General features: G+C 37.7%; 2 protein-coding genes across 10 annotated transcripts in view; one reads left to right on the top strand and one right to left on the bottom strand.

Annotated features, from left to right (window-relative positions):
- The window catches only part of LOC123512955 (secretory carrier-associated membrane protein 1-like), a 30369-nt gene extending 3680 nt beyond the window's left edge, over nt 1–26689 (top strand). For 2 of the 9 annotated variants that reach the window (XM_045269690.1, XM_045269687.1), the window contains exons 4-11: nt 563–571; nt 7589–7670; nt 9962–10090; nt 10555–10711; nt 11514–11615; nt 12158–12290; nt 22860–23074; nt 23406–26689. In XM_045269690.1, coding sequence (XP_045125625.1) covers nt 563–571; nt 7589–7670; nt 9962–10090; nt 10555–10711; nt 11514–11615; nt 12158–12290; nt 22860–23042 — 795 coding nt within the window. In that variant the 3' untranslated portion in view covers nt 23043–23074; nt 23406–26689. Of the gene's footprint in view, nt 1–562; nt 572–7588; nt 7671–9961; nt 10091–10554; nt 10712–11513; nt 11616–12157; nt 12291–13767; nt 13898–20587; nt 20709–22859; nt 23075–23405 lie in introns of all 9 variants that reach the window. The other 7 variants (XM_045269693.1, XM_045269691.1, XM_045269689.1 and 4 more) reach the window with 7 other exon arrangements.
- Nucleotides 15804–18301, bottom strand: LOC123512956. Its single transcript, XM_045269696.1, has 2 exons — nt 16663–18301; nt 15804–15929 (listed from the first exon to the last, which is right to left on the bottom strand). Exon 1 carries the CDS (start codon nt 18232–18234, stop codon nt 17308–17310), a length of 927 nt encoding a protein of 308 aa, XP_045125631.1. The 5' UTR covers nt 18235–18301; the 3' UTR covers nt 15804–15929; nt 16663–17307.
- Nucleotides 26690–27021: the final 332 nt, after the last annotated feature.

Here is a 27021-nt window from a genome sequence, read left to right as displayed (position 1 = left end):
ACAGAAAGCAGCTTAGTTTCTCAGTAATGAGGATGATAATGACATTGTAGTGTTGGGGTTACATTTCTTTCGATTCCTGCCTTCCATGATGGTATATATATATATATATATATATATATATATATATATATATATATATATATATATATATATATATATATATATATATATATAAACTTGATTTTGTAGCTAGGTGATTGAAGCATATCTGTACACTAAGAGGATAAAGTTATCTGTATCTGTGGTGCCATACAGATGAATAGATTTGTCAGACTTTTATGAAAGGATGTGTTGTTTATCCTGCTGCTGCACTGTTCTTTATTTGCTTCATTGATTTATTTTTGGTCACTAATATATCCTCATTTTCTCATTAATTTTGCCAGAAGTTATTTTATATTTGTTATTGCTTCAGTACACATTCAGCAAAGACCACCAGAGCTCATTAAATGTTTTGATGTGTGAAAATTGTCTTCATGATTAATATAAGTGGGAAATTTTAATGCCTTGATGGAAAAAGTGAGTGATATGTGCTTTCTTGTCTCTTGTTTTTTGTGATCATCAGGAATTGAAGGTGAGAACATAATGCCACGAAGAGCAGCTACCCACACTCAAAAAGATAATTTAATGTTAATGCTGAGAGGGCAGTGGTTCGATGCTTAATACACTACAAGAGTTGTATGGTAACTTAATTCCTGCATGACACTTTTCATCACATGAGTGAATTACCTCTTCTGCACTCCTATCCCTTACATCTCTGGTCTGAAATTCACACCACTTTGATATTGGTAAAGGAGAGTGGATGATTGAATGGATGATGTGGCATATTTACCTGTGCAACTATCAAGTAATAGTATAATTTATGATTGAAATGCACTCAGCTCTTTGTGAGTTAAGGAATCATATATCAGTAGTTACTTAATATACTATAAGAGTTTGCATTCCCAGCTTGAGTAAAGCACACTTTTCTTCATTGTGATTTTTTTTCATTTACTTTTTACCACTAATGTTCTTTTATACATTATTTCTGCATTTTACTTAGTCCTTATTTGTTGTTCTTTGCACATTTGTACATTGAGCTTGTTTAGTGTGGCCTGGACTTTGCATGCTTTGTGTAAAACTTCACAATTGATCTTTTGAGAAAAAAATGTTAATATATATATATATATATATATATATATATATATATATATATATATATATATATATATATATATATATATATATATATATATATATATATATATTATGCATACACACAAAAGGGAAAATTTATTAGAAGTAGTGAAATTTGAATCGGATAAGGGAATTTATTCAATCGTGTTTCTCAGAAAAATTTAGCAAGTCTCATTTAGTTGCATTTCAGCCTTTTCACCGCCACTTAATCACAGTGAATAAATGCATTAGAAAATACCTCATGTTGCCAGTTCATGAAGGCTAAGTTATGAAAGTGGCTGTCATATCAGTGATAGTGTTATCATGGGAGAATGTGGATTGAAGGATTCTCAAGTGGTGAATGCCACTGCAGTACTGTGTGTGTGTGTGTGTGTGTGTGTGTGTGTGTGTGTGTGTGTGTGTGTGTGTGTGTGTGTGTGTATTTACCTATTTGTGTATTACAGGGTCCGAGCTAAGCTCTCTGTGTCCTGTCTCCTTGTCCATTCCTGTCATATCTCTCTTTCATCTGATTGACACACACCGCATCAACGACATCACTGCTCAGTTTATTCCACTTATCAATGCTACGATGCGGGAAACTGTATTTTCTCACGTCATTTAGACAGATGTCCTTTATTAGCTTTTTTCCATGTCCTCGGAGATAATTACTTGTGGCCACCTTTATCAACTCTCTATCCAGTATGTCAATCTTGTTCACCAATTTATACATAGTTATCATGTCTCCTCTTGTTCTTCTCTCTTCTAATGTGGTCAGCCCCAGCTTCCTCAGTCTTTCCTCATAGTCTAACTCCCTGAGTCCTGGTACCATCTTTGTTGCCAGTCTTTGTACCCTTTCTACCTTCTTCACATTTTCTTCTTATGCAGTGACCAGACACATGCTGCATATTCTAACTGGGGTCTTATTAAGGTACATAATATCTTCTTCATCATTCCTTCATCTAGGTAGTGAAATGCAAGGCCAATATTTTGAAGCATGTTGTATGTTTTCCAAAAAATCTTGTTAATGTGTTTCTCCGGTGACAAAGTGTTTTGCACGGTTACTCCTAAGTCTTTCTCCTCATTGGTCTCTTTAATTTTCTCATCATCCAGTCTGTAATCCCAGTTTGGTCTGTATCTACTTCTTCCCATTTTCATAACATGGGTCTTGTCTATATTAAATTCCATCTGCCACTCCTTACTCCACTCATATATTTTATCAAGATCTTCCTGTAACTTGTTACAATCTTCCACATTCTTTACTCTCCTCATAATTTTAGTATCGTCCACAAACATGTTCATATAACTGTCAATTCCTACTGGCATATCATTAACATAAATCAAAAACATGATGGGACCCAGCACTGACCCTTGTGGAACTCCACTGGTTACCTTCTTCCACTCGGACTTCTTTCCTCTCACCACTGTTCTCATTTCTCTTCCCATTAAGTAATTTTCCATCCATTTTGCTAGTTTATCATTTACTCCTCCAGTCATCTTTAGTTTCCACATCAGTCTATTGTGTGGTACTTTATCAAAGGCCTTTCTCAAGTCCAGGTAGATAGCATCCACCCATCCCTCTCTATGTTGCAGTATGTCAGTCACTCTTGAATAAAAACATAATAAATTGGATACACACATCTTCCTTTTCTGAAACCAAACTGCCTTTCACTCAGAATGTTTTCACTTTCTAGATACTCACTCCACTTAGCTTTAATTACTTCTTCACATACCTTGCACAATATACTAGTCAACGATACTGGTCTATAATTTAGCGGTTCCATTCTACTACCATTCTTATATATAGGCACAATGTCAGCTCTTTTCCACTCTTTCGGGACTAATCCTGTTCGTATGGAGGTATCCACAATATCAAATATGGGGTTCAACAATTGATCCTTACATTCTTTTAACAACCTCCCAGATATGCCATCAGGCCCCATTGATTTATTAATATCCAGATTGCTTATAATTTTCCTTACATCTTCCTTAGTAACCATGATGTCCTGCATTTGCTTTATTTCCGTAGGCCTTCCTCCCATAAAATGCTCCTCCTTTGTAAACACTTTGCAAAAGTTGTCGTTCAAAATTTCAGCTATCTCTCCAGCATCTTCATATACTTCTTCCCTGTTTTTTTACCTTTTCTATTGCCTCCCTTTTATTTAGTTTTCCATTTATGAATTTGTAAAACATTTTTGGGTCACTATCACAGTTTTCCACCACCCTCTGTTCATATTCCTTCTGTGCTGTTCTCCTTACTTCAACATATCTATTCCTTGCTGTTTTGTAGCCTTCCCTTGATAATACATCACTGTTTTTCTTAAGTTTCTTCCATGCCTTTTCTTTGTTCTTTTTTGCTTCTTCTGTGTGTGTTTGTGTGTGTGTGTGGGTGTGTGGATTAAACTCCAATTCCCTATTCCACTCATAGATCTTGTTTATATCTTCCTGTACCAGCAGACAGTCCTCTCTAGTTTTGATAACTTTTAGCAGCTTTGCATCATCAGGAAGTAAATTTATTGAACTGTTTACCCCAGTGTGAATCTTGTTTACATAAATCTGAAACATAACGGAGGCTAACACTGACCCATGTGGCACTCTGCTAGTTACTTTACCCCAAGATGAGTATGTATCTCTGATCACAGTTCTCATCTCCGTATCCTTGAAATAATCTTTTGTCCATTCTAGCAAAGTTTCTCACAGCCCTCCTATGTTCTCTAGTTTCCAAAGTAGTCTTCCATGAGGGACTTTATCAAAAACCTTTTTTATACTGTGTCCACCCATCCATCTCTATTTTCCAGAAGCTTAATAAGTTTGATACACATGACCGCCCTGTCCTGAACCCAAATTGTCTGTTCGATATGACTTGCTCCTCTTCTAGAAATTTAACCCAATTTTCTTTGATAATTATTTCACACAACTTCCTGAAAACACTTGTAAGTGACACTGGTGTGTAGTTTAGTGATTCAGTCACCTTTCCTCCTTTAAATATTGATATTACGTTGGTTCTCTTCCATTCTAGTAGAACTTTCCCTTCATTTATTGAACTTGTAATTATTTCCCAAATTGGATCCAGTAGTTGCTCTTTACATTCTTTTAACACCCAGCCGGATACACCATCTGGCCCCATTGCTTTTCTGTGTGTGTGTACTGTATTTACCTAGTTGTATTGTACAGGGTTCGAGTGGGACTCATAGTGTCCTGTCTCCATATCTCCATTTATCTAATTTTTCTTTAAAGTTATGCACACAATGTGCTGCAACAATTCCATTTTTCCACTGTTCGTGTGGAAAACTGTATTTTTCAACATCCTTCACACGCTGCCTTATCTTGATCTTCTTTTCATGTCCTCTTGTCCTTCCATCCTCTTCTGCCAACAGCACCAGGTCTTTTTTGTCTATCTTTTCAATATCATATTTTATACATTGTTATTAGGTCCCCTCGTTCTCTTCTATCTTGTAAGGTTGGCAATCCCATTTCCTTGAGTCGTTTTTCATATGTGAGGTCTGTTAATTCTGGCACCATCTTTGTAGCAATCTTCTGTATCCTTTCCAGTTTTCTTATATCTTTTTTAGAACTCGGAGACCATACCACTGCTGCATATTCCAGTGTGTGTGTGTGTGTGTGTGTGTGTGTATTTACCTAGTTGTTACCTAGTTTTATTGTACAGGGTTCAAGCAGGGTTCATAGTGTATTGTCTCCATATCTCCATTTATCTAACTTTTCCTTAAAGTTATGCACATTATGTGTTGTAACAACTTCATTATTCAATGCATTCCATTTTTCCACCGTTCTGTGTGGAAAACTGTATTTTCCAATATCATTCACACACAGCCTCATCCTGATCTTCTTTTCATGTCCTCTTGTCCTTCCATCATCTTCTGTCAACAGCACCAGGTCTTCTTTGTCTATCGTTTCAATATCATTTACTATCTTATACATTGCTATTAGGTCCCCACATTCCCTTCTATCTTGTAAGGTTGGCAGTCCCATTTCCTTCAGTTGTTCTTCATATGTGAGGTCCTTTAATTCCGGCACCATCTTTGTAGTAATCTTCTGTATCCTTTCCAATTTTCTTATATCCATTTTAGAGCTCGGAGACCATACCACTGCTGCATGATGGGAGGCAGTGGCGTAGTGGATAAGTTGGTGAGCGTAGGATGAAATCCCACCACGTACAGCCTTAAACACTTTGCCATTTGTCGAGTGGTTTAAAGTTACCTACATGTCACCATAATACCCAGGTTCTAGGTGGTTACACCCAAGATGAGCTTCGGGGGTGGTATGGGCCCTAATATAAATAAAATTGCCTGTACCACTAATGGGCAGAAGCTGAACAGTACTTCCAATACACTCTTTAAGTGTGCCTACAGGCGCTATAGGCCTTAACGTAAAGAGAAAAAAAAAATTTCCAGCCTTGGTGTATCATGCTTGTGATGATTTTTTTCATCATATCTTTATCCTTGTAATGAAATGCCACCCTTATATTAGTCAACATTTTATATGATAGTCCAAATATCTTGCTTATGTGTTTTTCAGGGCTCAGATTTTCCTGTATGATCATTCCCAGATCTTTTTCCTCTTTAGTCTTCATTATTTGTTCCTCTCCTATCAAATAGTTTCATACTGGTCTTCTCTTACTCTTTCCTAGTTCCATTATGTGACATTTCTTGGCATTATACTCCAATTTCCACTTCCTGCTCCACTTATGGATCTTGCTTATATCTTCCTGCAACAGCAGACAGTCCTCTCTGGTTTTGATAACTCTTAGCAGCTTTGCATCATCAGCAAATAAATTTAAATAACTGTTTATCCCAAAATGAATGTCGTTTACATAAATTTGAAACATAATGGGGCTAACACTGACCCTTGTGGCACTCCACTAGTTACATTATCCCAAGATGAGTATGTATGAGTGTGTGTGTGTGTGTGTGTGTGTGTGTGTGTGTGTGTGTGTGTGTGTGTGTTTCACTGTTTGATCTGCTGCAGTCTCTGACGAGACAGCCAGACATTACCCTACGGAACGAGCTCAGAGCTCATTATTTCCGATCTTCGGATAGGCCTGAGACCAGGCACCCACCACACACCGGGACAACAAGGTCACAACTCCTCGATTTACATCACTCGATTTACTCACTGCTAGGTGAACAGGGGCTACACGTGAAAGGAGACACACCCAAATATCTCCACCCGCCTGGGAAATCGAACCCCGGTCCTCTGGCTTGTGAAGCCAGCGCTCTAACCACTGAGCTACCGGGCGTGTGTGTGTGTTTGTGTGTGTGTAATTCACCACGGTCGTCTGCTGGTTACCCAGCCAGTCTTCCCCATTACGGAGCAAGCTCAGAGCTCATAGACTGATCTTCGGGTAAGACTGAGACCACAACACACTCCACACACCGGGAAAGCGAGACCACAACCCCTCGAGTTACATCCTGTATCTGTTTACTGCTAGGTGAACAGGGGCTACACTTTAATAGGCTTGCCCATTTGCCTCGCCGCCTCCGGAACTCAAACCCGGACCCTCTCGATTGTGAGTTGAGCGTACTAACCACTACACTACACGGTGTGCATGCATGTCCATGTATATATACACATATCTCTCTCTCTCTCTCTCTCTCTCTCTCTCTCTCTCTCTCTCTCTCTCTCTCTCTCTCTCTCTCTCTCTCTCTCTCTCTCTCTCTCTCTCTCTCTCTCTAAGATCCTCGGAAAGGACAAAAGTCAAGTGCTTCTTGATCAGTAAAGTACTATTCAATATGAACATTTTCAAGCTTTGAGCCTGGTTCATTTATTGAAAAAGAAAAGTTTTCAGCCAGTTTTGTCAAACTTGGATGCTTTCCAGTCACCCACCATAATAATCTTTTTGTGCAGGACTTACTATAGATTGGTATCCAGGAGTGGGGAATGTTTATAGCTAATCCAAATAACCCAAAGCAACCAAACACAGGCATCAGGCATATCCACTACTCTGATGATGATCTGTGGTAGTAGCAAGGAAACCTTTTAATCATGGTTTTATCTAACAGTCCTTTTTATTGCTCATAGAAGGGTTCTATGTGTGAACCAACCTTGCAGGGTTACAGTAGGGAAGGAAAGATCTAGTTTTATACTTAAATATTTGTCTGAATTATGGGAAAAAATGGACACTTGACATTGACTCATTCTAAAAGGGTCTTAATCCCTGGAAGTGCTTTGAGACTTCAGATATTCTAAAGACATTTTTTTACGGAGCTTAGGAGACACTGCTCTAAGTAATGTTTGGCATGTCTTGTGCTTTGATGCTATATTCGTTCTGTACTTTTCAGTTTGTTGTATATGCACCAACACAGCATTTGCTTTGCATCTATCCATCTTATGGTTGCATTGTTGTGGTTTCCAAATAGCACATAATCTTGAAATCATGTCAATACACAGAAGCTAACAAATGCCCTGTGCATGTTTACAGAGACGACAGGAAGAACTTGAGAAGAAAGCTGAAGAATTGGCCCGAAAAGAAGAAGAGTTGAAGAATGCTGGAGCTGGGGCAGGTAAGTGTTGCAGTTTCCATTGCTAAACAGTTTCTTTCTTGGAATAGAATACTAATGCAGATGACAGTGTTTTGTCCTTTTTGTGAAAATATTATGGCATTAAATAAGTACAGTCCTTGTGAAATTTTCCAGGCATAAAAGATGGTGGTAGGGATATGATTGTTGATGATAGCATGGGATTGAGAAAATGATGGGTGTGTTGTGGAGGCTGAAGGAAGCACAGTGTATTGATGAGTAATGATTGGTGCTGGAGGTAATGAGTGATGCTGCAATGCTGGCTGGTAGTAATTATTAGAAATGGTGATATGATATAAGAATGTTGAATGATGCTATAATCATTGAAATTTTTTAATAATAATAATAATTATTATTATTATTATTATTATTATTATTATTATTATTATTATTATTATTATTACTACTATTATTACTATTACTATTACTATTATGTAATGTTTTTTCCTGGAAGTGTTTGATTAGCATATGTGGAGTAACATGGAAGGATGAAATAAATGTGAAGATAAGAAGAACTGGTATTTTGAGACTGGATAGGCAGATCATTGTGTGTTAAGTTGGTTTTGAAGGTAGAGAGAAATGAGGATAATAAACCAGTAAGGAGAATAACATAGCTAGATGTGGATGGCAAAAGGGTGAGAGGAAAGCCAGGCTTGGAGTTGATGAGTTGTGTGAAGAGAGTACTTAATGAGAGGGGAATGACCATACAGCAGACAACAGCAATTGTGCATGATACAAGTGAATGGAGAGCAAGAGTAGTTATTGGATGAAGGTGACTGTTTTGTTGACCCTGGGAGGGGTTGTGGGCAGACTTGATGGATCCCATTGGCAAATGTTATAGTGTAGGGCACTTCATTGGAACACCCTGCACCTATTGTGGTCTCAGGATTCGTCTAATGCAAGGGAGGGAATAGTCTCATTATGAAAAGGTAAGAGTGAATCAATGTTATTGTGCCTTTGTGTGGATGAGTGGCCAATAGTGCCCTGCCTGGACTCTTGGGATATAGTGTGGTAGGCCATGGGATTGCCTCTCCACTACAGGTCAGTGAGGCTTACAGTGTGAATGTGTGGGGCCCTATTTGGACCACTTTATGTGGAATTACTGCACTGGTATATAGATATAGATTACATTGTTATTATTAAGTTATTTTTATTGTTAACTCTCTCTCTAACCTTATTTTTTGCAATGAGATTAAAGCGTTACCTTGCTTTTGCCCTTCAAGGGAATCTTAGCTTTACATACAGATTATTAGATTGTTAAGTATTGGTTGATATATAAGAGAATGCTTGTGGGTGTGAGTGCCAATATGAAGATTAAGGTTACTAATTACAAAGGTGTGAGAGAGAGCTGTGCTTGTCATCGCAAGTGTACATGTATGCCCTGTCTTAGCTATGTACTTAGTGTTCATGAGGAGTATATGCTTCATGAAAATAGATTATAATTATCATTGAAAAGAAAACACTTAGTATGTTTTTCACTAGAATGTAAAGAAAGAAGTATCTGGTAACTGTTGGATCAGGTGAGACCAACACCTGTTTAGCATCATTAGCCGGCAGTCTGGCGCAGCAACACTCCAACTCATGGAGAACACTTGCCAACCTTTCTTAGTAGTGAACACTGTTAGGAAGCTGACAGTTTTAGATAATTGTGCATTTTAACATAGAAAGGACAGTTTTAGAGCCACTTATGTCATGGTGTAATAGTGACATTGCATTAATGTGTCTCAGCTTGATTCTAAGGAACAAGTGGAGAAAAGAGAGAGTATCCATAGAAAGAGTATGGTATTATGTTGAAGGATGGGGAGCAAACAATCAGTCGAAAAACCAATTGAGTCCCAGAGTATCATCACACACAGTCAGCAGCACTACAACACTAACACCGATGAACAAAGTGAGCAACACTTCCCACTGGCAGAAGCAAGAATTCTCTCTAATAATCTGAGCAGACACATAGATCCTGAAGATGACCAGGTGTACCGTGTAGCTAATTATCGAGGTGCTGCCTCTAGTCAGGACAGCATCCAGAAATCATTGAAGATCTCCTTTGATCGAAGAGACACATCAGCTCCTTTAGCATTAACACTAGACAATATAAGTACGTTGTTTATCCAACATCAGTTCTTGGTCATTCATTATTACCAATAAATCATCATTGCCAGACCTCCAACTGGATTTATTTTCTTTTTATTTTCTGGAATGTAATGTGCTTTGAACATATTTCAGCAACAGTGTCTATTCAAATAGTCACATAGGATTAAATTATGCTCTGGTTTCAGCTCGTCAAGATAACTGGCCGCCATTACCATCTATCTGCCCTGTGGGACCTTGCTTTTACCAAGACATCAATGTTGACATTCCTCTGGAGTTCCAGAAAATAGTCCGCATGCTCTACTATCTATGGATGTGTATGTATGTCTGTGTTTTAGATTAATGGTAACTTACATTGACTTAACTTATCTTAATTTTGTTAATTGAAATGGGAAGAGATAAAATAAATCAGAAAAGTAATACCACTTTTCATGAGGCATGTTGGTGAGAGTATCAAAACTACTTATTCCTATCACTCATCTGTAGGAAATACCTCTCACAACAGTAATTAGTCCTCTCTCTCTCTCTCTCTCTCTCTCTCTCTCTCTCTCTCTCTCTCTCTCTCTCTCTCTCTCTCTCTCTCTCTCTCTCTCTCTCTCTGTAATTTTTATGGTCTCAGGAAGCACAATCTTAGAATATGGTGTTGCGGTAACTTTTTCCACAGACTTTCTTTTATCCTGATCATGACCTGAGAGAGGTGTAGGCAATGGTGAGTTTGTGTTTCATGCAGGAAATCCAGCTACTCTTCCTGCTCTCTAATTTTGGTGTTGTGGTGTTTCAGTTCATGTGCTGATGCTGATGTTGAACATACTTGGGGGACTGGGCATGTTCATTGCCCTTGGAGATGGTGCAACATTTGGCTTAGCCATAGTTTACTTTGCCCTCTTCACACCCTTCTCATATATCTGCTGGTTCAGGCCCATCTACAAAGCATTCAGGTATTGCATAACTTTTTATGTTTTATTATTTCCTTTAATCTAACATGAAATTATTATAAATTTTAGTAAAAAGACAGTAGAAAAGATAGATGTTATAAATGAAAGAACTTTAGGAAGTCAATTTTTTAATAGATGAAGTGGAATGACGAGACGAGATGTGTACATAACAGAGTTGTTCAAGAGTGGAGTAAGGATCACTAGTGAAGAGCAAATACACATAGTACTTGTCTATGACTAAAGGAGTGAATCTATAGGGAAGGCTTGGAGACAAGGAGTGAAGCACCTCAAAGACAGTTATGTATAGAATTATCTTTGAAGTATTTTCATCACAATCATTTGCTGCAGTGGACATCTAAGAAGGAATTTGTTGGTCATAATGATTATATATATCTCACAAGGAAAGTGTCCATGTCTTTTAGTTAATTTTGAAAGTTGCGTGAAAACCTGTATTGTCTTGGTTCTCAGATTATATGAAAAGTTCACTTTTCATCATTGTTTATTTATTTTATTTATTGATTGATTTTGTTTTATTTTATTTTATTTTATTTTATTTTATTTATTTATTTATTTATTTATTTATTTTATTTTATTTATTTTTTTTTTTTTCATTTTTTCTTTTTTCTTTTGTATGAATGATTAAGTTGCACAGAACAGTGTTGGCAGTCAAATTTTCACTTTACTTAGAATTATTAACATAATCATTGATGTAGAATCTAATTAGTATTTCACTGCTAGTTTTATATTAAAGTATTGTTTGTTAATTTTATGAGCCACAAAAGTAAGATTACCTTGACTCTTGCAGGAGTGACAGTTCCTTCAACTTCATGGTGTTCTTCTTTGTCTTCTCCTTCCAACTGATTGTGAGCATAATTAATGCCATTGGAATTCCTTCTATGGGAAGCTGGTAAGTCACTTCTGTTTTTCATCTTTGAATTTTTAAAACTTCTGTTAGAAGTGAGAAGTTTTAGGGAGAGTCACAGCTCAGAAGTATTTTTTGACAGCTTTATTAGGTTCAGATATTGTAGTAGCTCAACTGTTTACATTTAGTCTGAGTTTTCTGCAAGTTTTCATAGCCAAAAGTAATTGTGTTGAGTGCTTTGGTTACATAATGTCATTTTCTATGCTTTCATATCAATATTGGAAAACATTTGTTACAACCTTTCATAAGATAACTTGAAGGGAAGTTATAAAACTTAAGGACCTCAATTTCATCTCAATATGAGATGCCTAAGATATTTTTTCTGTAGTCTTCCCTAAATGATTAATTAATAATTGATTTTTTTTTCTGCATAAACAATCATTAAGTTGACACAGCTGGCATAGATAAATAAATCCAGATGTCTCCAATTGTATTTGTTAGGAATAGAATAAATTTGTCTTGTCAGTGTTCATAAAATATAATGTTTACCTTTCTTTGCTTGGTGTCACGAACCAATCTGTTACCAGCGGCTTCATCCTGGGACTATCCACTTTGGCCACCGACAATGCCCCAGCCAATTATATAGTTGGGATCATTGTGTTCATGATCGCTCTGGGTTTTGCAACAGTGGCTGCTATTGATGCCATCCTCCTCATTAAGGTAGTCTAGGCAGGTTATGGATTCTGGCTGGTCAGGCTGAATGATGGTGGCTCAGAGCATCATCTCATTCATCTGTGTGTTTCTCCCTCTCCCTCCCTCACCCTTCCTTCCTTCCTTCCTTCCTTCCTTCCTTCCTTCCTTCCTTCCTTCCTTCCTTCCTTCCTTCCTTCCTTCCTTCCTTCTTCTCTCTCTCTCTCTCTCTCTCTCTCTCTCTCTCTCTCTCTCTCTCTCTCTCTCTCTCTCTCTCTCTCTCTCTCTCTCTCTCTCTCTCTCTCTCTCTCTCTCTCTCTCACACCAGTAGATCAGCCAGGACTAAGACCACAGTTACCATGTTGCATGCCTGTTTTCCAGTACCTTCTTGTAGTTGGAGAGATGCTTCAATAATACTTTGGTTATTGAAGACAAATTAGGATGGGTCATTATATCGGTAATGAAGTTATGAATTGTACATAAGGAGATTGAAATAGCTTACCTTACAAGAGTTTGGGAAGGAAGAGAGTATAATGAGAAATTCAACACAGTTGAACACAAGGTTTACATGCTGTTTTGTTGACCTGTCTGATTTCTTTCTGCATTACTTAGTCAAAGTTAATTGGAAGTCCTATGCCACTTTTTTATGTTAAGCTACTAAAAACTAGTAACTTCTAAACCTGATGATAATGATAAATGCATGTCATTTGCTTCCTCACACCCAGTTTGAATTTAGCACCCCTTTAAGCGCTATCCTAACCATGTTCTTTCCTTAGATGCAGATTTGCTTCACATAGGCATGGAAGAGTTGGATTGTGTAGCATGAAGCCATCTACATCTTATTTGCAAGTTTATTTGCTTTCAAACAGCGGGCCATAAACTTGCATAATGCAAGACCAAAAGAGGGTATTCTTGACGTCAGTAGTGAAAGCAGGTGGTAAAAAAATGCTCAGTAATTAAGGAAATGACAGTATTTTTAGAAAGACTTTGATTAACATGATTATCGTCAAAACAGTGAAAATTTATTAGAGATTGAATGTTTTACACTGATGCCTCCATTAACTTGGTGTTTTTGTGGAAAAAGAAGCAGCTATAAGATGAGCTCTCTTTAAAGAGATTGTGCTGCTTTGAAATTGACATTTGAAAAAATGAATTCTAAGGAATGGAGTGCTTATTTGCCAGCATATATGTTTATTATGATAATAATAATAATAATAATAATTATTATTATTATTATTATTATTATTATTATTACAATTGTTTTTATTATTTTTTTATTATTATTCATTATTTATTGTTATTGTTTGTTTGCTTGATCTAATTATTTCTTATTCATTTATATATTTTGTTTATTTATTTATTTACAATTGTTAACAAGAAACGTGTTGTAAGAGTTAGTCTAACAGCAGAAGTGTAATATTGTTTAAATAGTGACAGTCTAGATATGGGTGTGTTTTGGCTTAGATTAGTAGTGTAAGGCCATACTCCATCAGCAAGTCTCCAACAGTGGTGTGTTAAGTGGCCTGACCAGCATCAACTCCGAGGGTGTTGGCCCAAAGGTGGTGGGGGCAATTGTGCTACTCATTGCCTCAGGTTGGGTTTCCATGGCACTGATAGATTTTGTGACGCTCACCAAGGTAATGACATGATACAGACATCAACATTGACTTATTCTTTTTATGTAAGGGTTGAATTTCTGGATGCTATGGTGGAGGTATCACAAGACTAATTTTTGTTGCCCTCTTCTGTAGTGCTTCAAGTACCTACCAACACTTCCCTGCTAACATGTACAGTCTCCACTTCACTCATTACTGGAGACTAACTTTCTTTTCTTCTTTCTTTTCTTTTCATGGCTTTGGGATTTTTTTATTCTGATTCAATGGTGGTGGTGATGATGGGGGTAGTGGTGGTGGTGGTAGTGGCATTGGCAATATTAGTGGTGGTGGTGATAGTGATGGTGATGGTGGTGGTGCTGGTGATGGAGGTGAAGCTTCTAGTTGCATTAAGAATAAACATCGTAACACTGAAAAAAAAAAAAGGAAATCCAATTATCTGCAGACACACTACACAAATCATAACATACACTTCCCATCTATTTTATTTTCTTTGTGATGTTTTAGTTGCTCGTTCACTTTAGCTTTTATCAGATATTGCAAGGTGGAATCTATATTGAAATACTTATTTTTCATTATTTATATTGTTCAGTTTATATATTGTATGTTAATTTTATACGTACATACATTCAGGCATTAATTATCCCATCATTCACAAATTTTTCTTACATTTCAAACCATGAATGTGTTTGATAGTCTTTACAGTTTCACAAGTCTTTCATTCCTTACTTTGACAATCTTCAATAAGGAAACATTTCTTTCAAGACTTGATGATGAGGACACTCCCTTGTTGTATTAACCACATAAGCATGTCTGCTGTGTGGGAAAGTGGATTTATTCATCAGCCATTGAAATGACTTTGGGATGATGATAACCTCTGTATAGATATTTTAAACTGACTCATCATGAATTTGCAAGCAGTTTATTTGGATTTTTCTCTCACTGATAATAATTAGTATTATATTTTTTATTTCTTCACTCTTTGCTTGCTTTCAAAAGTCATAGAATATAATATTTTTATTTAGTATAGTTTCCAAACAAAGTAGAAAAAATCAAATGGCCGTAGTTCATTGGCTGCTTATAGCACTTTTCTTTAAAATTTAAAAAGTATACGAGACTTACCGTAGGTCAGTTGAAGTATGCTTGTAATTTTACGAAGGTCGTCTCTGCTGACAGGGGAGCGTTCACATGAGATATATGTGGGAGCCCAACCAAACACCAGACTTTAAAGACTACGAACACCACATGAAAAAATAAAATTGAGTGAAGAGATTATGGCATAAATCCCCAGAACATAAATCTCTTGAAAAACTAGGGCGGGGAGAGGAGGGCATGTGAACGCTCCCCTGTCAGCAGAGACGACCTTCGTAAAATTACGAGCATACTTCAACTGACCTACGGTAAGTCTCGTATACTTTTTAAATTTTACGTCAGCCATCGTCTCCGCTGACATGGGGCGCTCACATGAGGTTTTAAAGCCATGTGGGTTTCGTAGTAAATCGCAAAACTATGATGCCAAAAATGGAAAATAAGGAGCGTCATTTAAGGGACTTGATAGCAAATTTAATAATTGTGAAGGCCACAGAACATTTGAGATGGGTAAATATAACAGCCATAACCCCAAAATTAACCCGGCATAAGTACAGCATAGTCATCTATCCAAAACAAAAGAACAACACTACAATTTCATTTAACCAAATGAAAATGAAGAATATACACATGATGACTCAAAGAGTTCAAACATAAAGAATTCAATGGTACAATTGCATGTAGTATCCTCTTTAGCGGTATCTTTATCTACCCAAACTCACCAATAATACAAATTCATTTGATAACTAACAAGTTTGAAAATTTGAAAACCCAAAACTTTAACCATAACCAATCTTATTAATCTATGTGCAAAACTGCATCCTGAAAAGGATCGAAATGCCTACAATACCCTTGTCATAAAATCTAGCAAAGGTTGATTCCCGAGACCATCCCGCTTTCGCCATGATAGTACCGATGGGGACAGCTAGAGCCTTGGCCTTTGAAGCCGCTGCCGATCTGACACTTCCTGCAGTAAACACATTAGTATCAATCCCAGCCAAATGAAGAACAGTCTTAACCCATCTGGAAATGGTATCTTTAGACACAGGTTTATAAGGTTTGACAAAACTAATGAGAAGTCTATTTTCTGCATTTGGAAAACATCTAAGATTATTAGTCCTGGTAATGTACTCTCTCAGAGTCTTACAAACACAAAGTCTTGCATCCTTGTCAAAAGCAACAAAGGTGACAAACTGAGTGTTAAAATTTGGCCTACATTGTTTAATGTTGTCCCCTAACGGAATTGTAATGGAACAGTCTTCAATGTTGATGCCTGGAAGCATGAGTAAGTGCAACGTTTGGATGCGTGCAGCCTGCGTGAGTGCCATCAGCATAACCAGTTTAAGCGTAATTTCTTTTAAACTAAGTGTGTTCAATGGGTATAAGGATCTCAAAAAATTTACAACAGGCTGGACATCCCACGTCTTTGTGTACCGTGGTTTAGGGGGTCGCAGGTTAAAAACACCTTTCAGAAATCTGATGACGAGGGGATGGCTGCCCGCAGATACACCATCTACCATAATACCCAAGGCGGAAAGGGCACCCTCGAGGTGTTAATGGAGCTATAACCTACACCCCTGTTGAAAGACACCGTTAAAAGTTTATGATGTCATTCACATTTGGATTAAAGGGATTGATGTCCCCTCTACCACAAAAGCTTGCCCATCGCTTGAGATGTGACTGGTACTGTTTTCCTGTACCTGGCTTCCAAGACGCCATGATGATGTCCGCACCTTCCTTCTGTATGCCTCGCACTCTGAGGGAGTCCCGGAAAGAAGGCACGCCATCAACCGAGTGTGTGTCAAGATAGGGTGTGTTTCTGCTGAGCAGGGATGCATCAAAATGTTCTTTGATTTCCTGAGCAGTCTGGGGTGATCTATCAGCATATGGAGCAGCCTGCCCATCCAAGGCTGTGATCTCCAGAGTGGGACCACTATCCACCCCTTGACCTGCTCTGCCCCCATCTTCTGCAAACACCTAGAGATCAAGGAAAAGGAGGAAAAGATAAGGAAGAGTAAAATTTGTCCAGTTAAGAGAGAAAGCATCAAAATAAGTTGCCTCAGGGTCAGGTTTCCATGAGCAAAAAATAGGTATCTGTTTGTTAAGCCTAGATGCAAACAGGTCAATAGAGGGGGTACCAAAAGTGGAACAGAGAGAACTAAAAACATTGACATCCAATTTCCACTCGTGCCAAGAATTGAAAGTGCGAGAAGCCTCATCTGCCTCATAGTTAGCTTTCCCCGGGATGTGTGAACATGTGATCCATACTTCATTATCAACACACCAGTCCCAAATGAGTATAGAAAGATCATTGCAGGGCAGAGATTTGGTACCTCCCATTTCATTCACATAAGTAACAGCTGTAGAATTGTCACAAAAAATTTTAATATGTTTTCCTTAACTTCCTGCCAAAATGCCTGCAGAGTAAATAAAATTGCTTTAAGTTCAAGAGCATTGATGTGTAATGAAGTTTCCTCCAAAGACCAACTACCACCTGTAGAAACCTGGTTAAGGCTGCCACCCCAACCAATATTGGAAGCATCTGTGAACAATTCAAGTTCTGCAGCCGGCCTGAAAATAATCCTATCCTGTACTGCTGCATTTTTGCACCACCAGAGTAATTCTTGTTTCATCTCCTCAGAAATAGGCATCATAGCATCAAAATTCCCATGAGAGTGATGTAAAGCATGAATCTTGGCCCTTTCAAGAACTCTATAATGGAGTTTTCCCAGAACGACCGCAGAGGTGGCAGCGACCAAAATACCTATCACCCGTGCAACCTGTCTAATCTGGGCAACCGACTTGTGCATAAGATCCTCACAAGCAAGACGAATTTTAGAAACTCTTCTTTCTGGCAAAGAAATTTTCATAGTGTCAGTGTTGATAATGTTGCCTAAGTATTCAATAGATTTAGTAGGAATGATACAAAAACCCAGTCTCCTGAAAAGGGAAACAGTGTCCTGCACACAAGCGAGGCAAACTGCTTGTGAGCTGTTGCAGATAAGTGAATCATCTATGTAACTGGTGATAGTATAACCTTTGTTCCTCAAATGTGAAAAAACTGGCTTCATAAGTTTTGTGAAAATTCTAGGGCCTGGTGACACCCCATTAGGCAAACAATTGAATTGGTAAATAACCCCTTGCCATGTGAAACAGAAAAATCTTTGCTGTTCCTCCGCTATCTTGACTGAGTAATAGGCATGTTTTAAATCCACTGACGCCAAGAAGTCACCTGCATGAATGAGCTTGATCGCAAGTTCAAAATCCTCCATTTTAAAGTGGATATATGGAATGTGTAAATTAAGTTTCTCTAAATTCAAAACTATCCTATATCCACCATTCTTTTCTTCCTTAGAAAAATAGGAGAAATAATTTGTCCATATTGCCACTCAGTGACAGAAATTACCTTAAGAAGTAATTTTTGAATTTCAGTAGAGATAACATCCTGTTCTAAAGAATTAAACCTGTATTCAACCTTCTGAAAAAATAAGTGTTTGACATTCTCCACATTAATATCCAAATGGCAGTGTTGAACAAAATCTAATATACAAGGATCTGAAGTAATTTCCTTCCATTCATGGACAAAGTGGTGAAGTCTACCACCCACAGTCACTTGCCTGATTCAGTGCCGGGCTTGAGTAGCCCGGCCCCTGGCGTTTTTTGGGTCTTGGTAGCGTGGAGCCTGGGACGATCTCTGACCAGACTTGAAGGCCGACCTCTTAAACCCGTAGGGCTGGAACCTAGACGAGAAACCTCTAGTTCTGCCAGGAAGACGCCACGGAAAACCTGCCTCTTGGCTGTGATGGTGGACCGTAACTTTGCCGATTCTTCAATCTGTTTTACACTTTTGGAGATATCATCACCAAACAAAAATCTGGACATGGGAACTTTTTCTGTGCAGAGGTGAGAAAACTTGTGATTCAATTCACGCTTCATCACAAACCTCCTATTGAGGTTGTTCCTAACATTGGCATGACCTAACAAGGCCAGTGCACCATTTAACAGGTTTGTTTCCTGCGCCACCACATGGTGCTGCTCATCACGGGCCACTTTGTCTAATTTTACTAAAGATTTGGTAATTATAGAAGCAGCCCTCAAAATGTCCTTGTTTACCTCCCTCGGTCGAAAATCCACTCTCCTGGCCTCCGGCCTCATTGCCTCCAACACTTGAGGGTTGCAGTCCACTGCAGAGAGGGCAGGGCAGTTAGCAGGCCTCAAAACACAGTCATCCTCACATAAGGCTTTATAGTCGTCCTCTCGAATGCCCTTATCAAACATAAAATTTATCATATCAGCCACCTTACTGTCCACTTCGGCCGAAAACACGTCCGTCGGCCCAAATACTTGAACGCCCTGAAGGAGGGGACTCACAGTAGTGGAGGGCTCACCAAGGGAATCATCATCACTGCTGTCTGCAGGGAACCCCGAGAAGGAAGGAGGGGATGGTGAGCAAGCCTGCCCATGAGAAGGCCCAGCACCCTCATTAATCCTGGTGGAGCTGGCAGTGGAGGAGGCCCCCGCATTCACAGGATTAGGTGAAACCGGGGGAAGGCTCCCACGGTCCCTCTTGAGATGGTCAATTTCAGACCTCATCTCAGCCAAGGCGTCTAAAACAGCATTCCACTGCCCAGGTTGGGGGGGCCGAAGGTAGAGTTGAAGCGGGCAGGGGGCAGGGGGCAGAGGCAAACACGTGGGAACCGTGAACTGAACGTGACTGGCGCTTCCTCACCCGATCCCCGGCATGACGACTCCTGGAAGAGTCACTGCCCCTGCCACTGTGGTCCAAATCATGGGCACTGGGCGCCCAATTGGCCAGGGAGGGTCCAACAGGGGCACCAGCCCCATCATCACTGGAGCCGGGAGACTCCATCACACAACCTGGTCGTCAAAGGGAGATCAAAACAAAGCCATAAGCTTGTATATAGCCCCCCGCCAACAAAAAGCCATCTTGTAAGGCACTAACCGCCCTTAAACAGGTAACGGATAGTAGGCACTGTACCTGCGTAACAAGTAACGTGGCCTGCTGAAAGAAAAAGCACCAAATGGACCAGCGGGTCCACAGCACGTCCGTCCGGTGTGGTCAAGTGTGCGCAACTGGTGTTTGGTTGGGCTCCTGCATATATCTCATGTGAGCGCCCCATGTCAGCGGAGGCGACGGCTGACGTAAAATTGGTCACAGCTTTGTAAGAATCTTCATTGTTAGATTTTACTTTACAGTTTTATAAAAAGAATATATATATATATATATATATATATATATATATATATATATATATATATATATATATATATATATATAATATTTTTTATTAAGGCTAACTTACTTATATGATGAGTTTTTTCTCTCTCTCTCTCTCTCTCTCTCTCTCTCTCTCTCTCTCTCTCTCTCTCTCTCTCTCTCTCTCTCTCTCTCTCTCTCTCTCTCTCTCTCTCTCTCTCTCTCTAAGATTGAAATTTGTCAGTTAGTTGAGGCTTTATCTATGCTTTGGGCCTAGAGGTGTCAATGAAGTGAGGTTTTCCGTCAATGCAAAGCGCAGTCATGAGCAGTGGCCGAGAGTGGATGTCCTGGGGCTGCTGTAATTCTTTCTGTATTCCTGCTAATATGCCACACTGTTGTGATGACAGCGGCTGGGTGACTGTGGGTAAAGCATTCTCTAGTGGCTACGCTGGCCTGGGCGTGTTCTTGGTCCTGATAGCTACTGCTGCATCAGTCGTGGCTGCTGTCATGGTTTACGTCATTCTCAGGGTAGGTGGGAGATGTCAGTTTGATAGCAAATTACAATCACGTAAATACTTAACATATTATCAATTGGTTGGACAGTAGTTAAGAAATTTATATTTATTTTGATCTCATTTGTAGAATACTAGGGCATGCATTTTGCTTTGAAGTACATTTTATTTTATATTTTATATATTGTAAGTTTTAAATCATGACAAGCACTAACATTATGTCATCAGAAAAGTGGGAATTGAGGTGAATCAAATAGCCAGTAGTTGTGTTTGCTTTGGTTGATACATAAGAAACTGTTGCATAATGAAATTTAATGTCACCACATATTAACTTTTGCACATACATTTTTTTTTTTTTTTTTTTTTTTTTTTTTTTTAGCTGTTCCTGATTATGCACAAACACCTTTGCTGAATCATTTCTGGAACTCCTATTCTTAATGACTTCTTTGTATTTTGTGGCTCTCACATCATGAGTCTTTCAATGCCATTTTCAGTTTGGGGAAAAGTCAGAAATCCCAATGAATCTTATCTGAAGAGAAGGAACCCAATAAATGTAATGAAATTGTGGATCAGGTGTGAAGAATAAGTTTAGGCATCATGATGGGAATGGCACTATGTGACTCTCACGGATTCCATCCTTTACCTCCAACTGGATCACAAAATAGATAACCTACTGAGAATACTGTTTTCAACAGTGTCCATCTGAGGTTTTCATGTTACCTAACACCACCACCATAACAAAAATGCTCTGCATTTCTTTGAATTTGTTCCTTACCTTACTTTTGTGTTGCATTGGGAGTGCTAGAGATATCTTTTCAATTGACCCATCCATGATTTGCAGACCCTATTTGTTAACTCAAGATTTATCATCAGGGCCAACATCCTTCAGGAAGTCAGGATCATTGTTGGTGTACTCCATGTCATGCTTGATGCTTGAGCACATTGTCTAGGCATTCTACATATGCTTGAGGCATGTGCAGAATGGTAGAATCATAGCTAATTCAAGTGTTATTGTTGAAATATTCCAGTTTCTTATGTCTTATCAGAGCATTGGTCATTGTCAGCTGAGCTTCAGCTCTTTTCAAACCAGTTTGGCCACACATTAATTGATTAAACTCCCTCAGCATTATTACTGATAGCCTTCTTAATTTCATGAAATATTTAAGTTTTAGGATAAGTAAGCTTCATGTAATATTTCCAGTGGTGTTAGATACATTCCATCATTGTGTATCAGTATAGAATACAACAAGAACATTCCACATAAACATGTACACCAGTGATTCACTCACCTGGTGAAGCTGCATGCACAGCACAGTCTGCTGCTATGGCTCACATCATTCTCACCAACTGGTTCCTGATTGGATACTTTTGTCTGATCTTGTTTTTTTTTTTTTTTTTTTTTTTTTTTCACACAGAGATTGCTGCATTGATAATAGTAAAATAATTGTTAGTACTGTACCATCCTAGAACCTATTGGTCAAAGTTTTAATAAGTAAATATGTATAAAGTTTTTAACTTGGATCATTTGCTTTTTTATATAGTATATACAAAAATTCACCAAGTTGTTGTCTTGCTAAGTAAAATCAGACACCTTGTGCTATGATTTAATGGAGGGTAAAGTTATTTCGCCCAGCTGTTTGCATTGTTTTTATTTGTTGCTTTCTTTGAAAAAAGCCCTCATCAGTGGTAGCTCACTGTTCTCTGTTCATTGCATGCTTGTGTTGCACAGATTTTACTTCAGCTTGGTGTACCATTCTGTCTTTGGATGGCTTTTATTATGAGGATTATGAATTCAATGGTCTTAGTATATTTCAGCATAATTTGTGTGAGAGCTTACTGAATGGAGATACTATAATGTTAGGTTGTAGACTTAGAAGACATTTAGAAAAAATCTAAAAACATTTAAAGGTGTTTTTCAAAGTGATTGAAAATATTTCTATTCTTGATCTTTCACAATTTTCAATCTAAAAAAATTGCACTTTTATAACTACAAAAAGAATAAATATTATTACATATGATGCTGTCTTCAAGATTCTCAAACTAAAATGTTTATGAAGACTGTAGAAAAAGACCAGTTACCTGGATCTGTTATCAGTGTTAAATTTTAGGTTACTAGTTTTTCCTGACTTGTTGTTGAGATGGTTACACAGTCTCCAAACCGGTCCAGGTCCACCGCATCTACCGCAGTACAGGAGCCAGTTTTGCTAAGGCCCAGGCTGAATTCTCCCAAGGTGTGATGAGAAATGAGCACGTGCAGACTGCCACGGCTAACGCAGCGTCAGCAGTCATACGTAATCAGATGAACCAGGCCACCTCAGGGGGGGCTAACTCTGCCAGTCCTCGCTTCTAAAGTGCAGGTGTGTCCTGCTAGGCATCTCCCAGGTTTGTGTTAACTGGACAACTTTACCTTCTGTCAGATATTTAATGAAACTACTGGAATTTTATGTGTAGTGTTACTTTCCCATTTTCTGAGTAGAACCTGATTAGTTGAATTTTCCATGATGATGTTTAGTAAACAATGAGGACCATTTCCATTGAGATGAACATAATTTATCTACAACTTAATTTTTCAGAGTATTCATAAGCTGAAAAGACTTAACCTTCATTTACAGCTTCTATCTAATCCCTAATAATAGGAAAATACTTCATGTCTAGCATTTCCCATACTCTTATCATATTTAACAAAAATATAAGTAGCATTATTTCTTTTCAGGAGGAAAGAAGAGCACAAGAGAGCTGAGGAGTAACTGTTGTTTTGTGCTGGGGCTTGAACCTTTCTTTGAGAGACATGCTCTACTTGTCGCTCTTTCTGGTTTCTTTTTCTTTGCATTTGGGCATTGAGTTCATTACTGAGTTTTATTAATAATCACTTGCAGGATTTTTTTTTCTTTCTTTCCCTCTCCATTGGTACTTTCCATGTACAAGAAAGCCAGAGTAGTGAAGGAACAATTTTATCTGCCTTGTTGCAGACAATGGCTGTTTTCATGTACATTCAGTATATACTACTAAAATTGTGAATGAGAGAACTGTATGTGAAATCTGCAGTATCTTGTATCTTCCGATGTCACCATGACTAATTTCAAGGATGATGAAACTGCAAGGCAGTGTTCACTTTATACCCAACCTTTAATGCTTGTTTTTTGCTTGCTTGCATATGGTCTTCATTATTTTCAGTTTAGTGATAGTGGATGAAAATCATGTGAGAGCTTTAGTAATTTATTTTTATACTTTGCAAAATGTTTACCATTGATTCTTATAATCCTTGTGTCAAATTTAAGTGGTGTATGATAGTTTTGAATTATTTAGCCTTATCATGGGGTAATTATTGTATATTGTAAGTGATATATATACTGCAGTTCAACAATGATAATAAAAAAAAACATGTAATGATAATAGATAGATTCATAATATGGGATGCTAACAATGATAATGTAGCTGCTGATGGCTGTGAGTGGATGATTTCTGGCTATTATGAGTGGAAATGCATGAGGTTCCAAGTTCTAAGCTACTTGAGAGATAGTGCCATGTGATGAGCCCAGAAGTCAAGTGCTATGTGTATCTCATCACCATGATTTCATTTCCATCAATTTGGAGACAGATTTTGTACAGTTCAGTATGCCCATACATTTGCTGGCTAACTGCTGGGACACATGAGGCCATGATTAGCTTCTCCCAAGTCTAAATCTTGTATATCATTGTCTTTTATGATATGAAAGAGATAGATGAGTTGTGTAGATTCCATTTTTCCTCTCATATTACTCTATCACTAAGGTTTATCAAAGGCATCTTGCATTATGAGTTTAGAAGACTGTAGTTAAATTCTCTCTCTCTCTCTCTCTCTCTCTCTCTCTCTCTCTCTCTCTCTCTCTCTCTCTCTCTCTCTCTCTCTCTCTCTCTCTCTCTCTCTCTCTCCTTTTAAGTGAGATTTTGTTGTAAACCAAGGTAAATTATCTTTGTTTTTACCCCACTTCAGTCATGTATGGTACACAGCTTCAGATTGCAGTTCCCGTTGGCTTGGAAGCAGGTGAATTTGTGGTTCATTTTAGCTCATAATTGACGGATTCTTCTGACTCTATTTTAATCAGAGTATTTGGCCTTAATGTATGTACTTAAGAGGTTGTCATCACATTGTCCCTTTGACCGTGCTTGTCAGTACATAGGGTAAGATAGATCAAGTAGAAATACACACGTATGATTGGGAGAGAGGTTTATGGTAAGAGAAAAATCATACTAAGTTATAATAGTTTTAATTAATCAACCTATTAGACATGATTATCATTCCCAAAGTGTTGTGTTGAAAAAATAATTATAAATAAAAAAGAACTGGGGAGGATAAATATATGAAGTGAAAACTCACTTGATACTTTTACAAAATACACAATCCATGGATCACTTATATTCAGTACTGTGTGTGAAGGCATATAATTCTGATTCTGATCTTATTTTTATCAGAAAAATATAAGGTAGATTACAAAGTGGATTTGCATGCATTGGTGGTTGTATCATTGCTTGATTCTGAACTAAAGACCACGATTTTTAGTGATTTCTGAGTGAAGATATAGAATAAAGGTGATTTATACTAGAAAACTGAGCACTTCAAGTTTTATGATAATGCTGCTACATAGACAAAGTATTGCCTCATTCCATTTTGTGCAGGTATGTTTAAGACTGATGTTTCTAAGATACTATATAGGTATTGCATGTTTGTACAGAAGTACATTTTTGGAATGAGATGAAATTCTTTTTTTAAATTGAACATATACAAGGATGGAGTTTGTTTTGGAATAAACATAGATACATATAAGCAAACCTATTGACAGTGATTACATTGGATTTGGAGCAATAGCCCTAGGAACCACTAATGTTGCTTACTCTGCAGCCTCCTCATAAGAATTATTGATGCTTGAGGAAAGATTGAATTTTAAGTGGGAAGACAGTAGCCAGTTTTAAGATATGGAGGTTGTGGTGTGGAAATGTTCTTGCAGCATATGATTATCCTTTGCTCATGAGATAGTTTATCATTACTTGCATGCCATTATGTGAAGTAGCATTTATTTTTATACTCATGTTCTGCCCCAACACTAACATGCAGAAAGGATGTACCTGTGTTGACTTGTACTTGTCCTTTGTTCTATAGCAACCTTGTGCATGGTAGTGTTTCCTAACGAGGCACTTTTGTTACTGAAAAAAAAAAAATTATTGTGATATAATTTATGAGATATTAACATTAATTCTTCAGAAATTACTTTTGTATTGCCTATTTATTGATTTTTTTTTCTCTCTATCATCTCATAAGTGGTCCATATGACTTGATAAGATGTTTCATTCTATACTCAACAGAATCTGTGAATAGAAGGACCATGAACTTTAAAAACTAAACTTCTTGATGAAGGAAAGCAGTATGTAGAAAAAAGTTTAGAAATTGAGGCTTCACTGGTAATGGATGCTTGTGTGAGCATAGTAATTGCAGCAGTTTACCCTAGTAATGTACATATTGCAGTGTTCATGGAGCTATTTTCCAGAATAAATCTACTGCTGATAACTTACAAATAAATTTTGCTACTGTATATGTTTCTTTTTTTTTCTGGGTTAACAAGTTCAAGGAGTTACTTAGTAATGACATGAGTACCATTCTTAAGAGTACTCTTGAGAAATACTTGAAATCATATTTGTAGGGATTGACACTTTCTCATTTAGTTAACATTATGTTTATAAATCCAAGTCTTACTTTGATTTACTGCTTACAAGTACCATAATTCAATTTAGAATCACACTATTGTATGATGACTGTCTTACTAAAAGGAAAAAAATCTGTAACATGTCAAACCAAATCAGAGCAAATAGAGGCACGGTGGTGAGGACGGAATAAGATGTAACTTACTAAGTCGGTGGTTCTTGTATCTTTCAGTCCAGGGTGTATTTGTCCTCTTCTAGACATCAGTTTGGAATATGGATGAAATCATATAAATATATATACATATGTATATTGTAAGTGTGTTTGAGCTTTTTATTTCAACACCCAGCTTTCTGAATTTTCTTGATCCTCACAACTTGCAAGATCTAGGGGTGAGGGAGTAACTATATTTCCAAATAGCTCTTCCCCTCTATACAGTGCAAGGTATTGGACTACACAAGACAAATAGTGTAATAGTAATCAAGTATGTACTAAGTCACTTGATACCCTCACCTTTCATCCAGCATGCCAAGGATGGAAGATCACAAAGATTTAACCATCTTATTATCAAATAAAGATGCATTCTTTTCTTTTTTTTTTATATGATATGTTTTAGTTATGAATATATATATGTGTATATATATATATATATATA

This window comes from Portunus trituberculatus, chromosome 35 (genome assembly GCF_017591435.1).
Source record: "Portunus trituberculatus isolate SZX2019 chromosome 35, ASM1759143v1, whole genome shotgun sequence".
Classification (NCBI taxonomy): domain Eukaryota; kingdom Metazoa; phylum Arthropoda; class Malacostraca; order Decapoda; family Portunidae; genus Portunus; species Portunus trituberculatus.
This window is presented reverse-complemented; position numbering and strand designations above follow the sequence as displayed.

Excerpts from the sequence above, each read along its gene's own strand:
- LOC123512956 (XM_045269696.1), bottom strand. The coding sequence starts at position 18,234 with ATGGAGGATTTTGAACTTGCGATCAAGCTCATTCATGCAGGTGACTTC.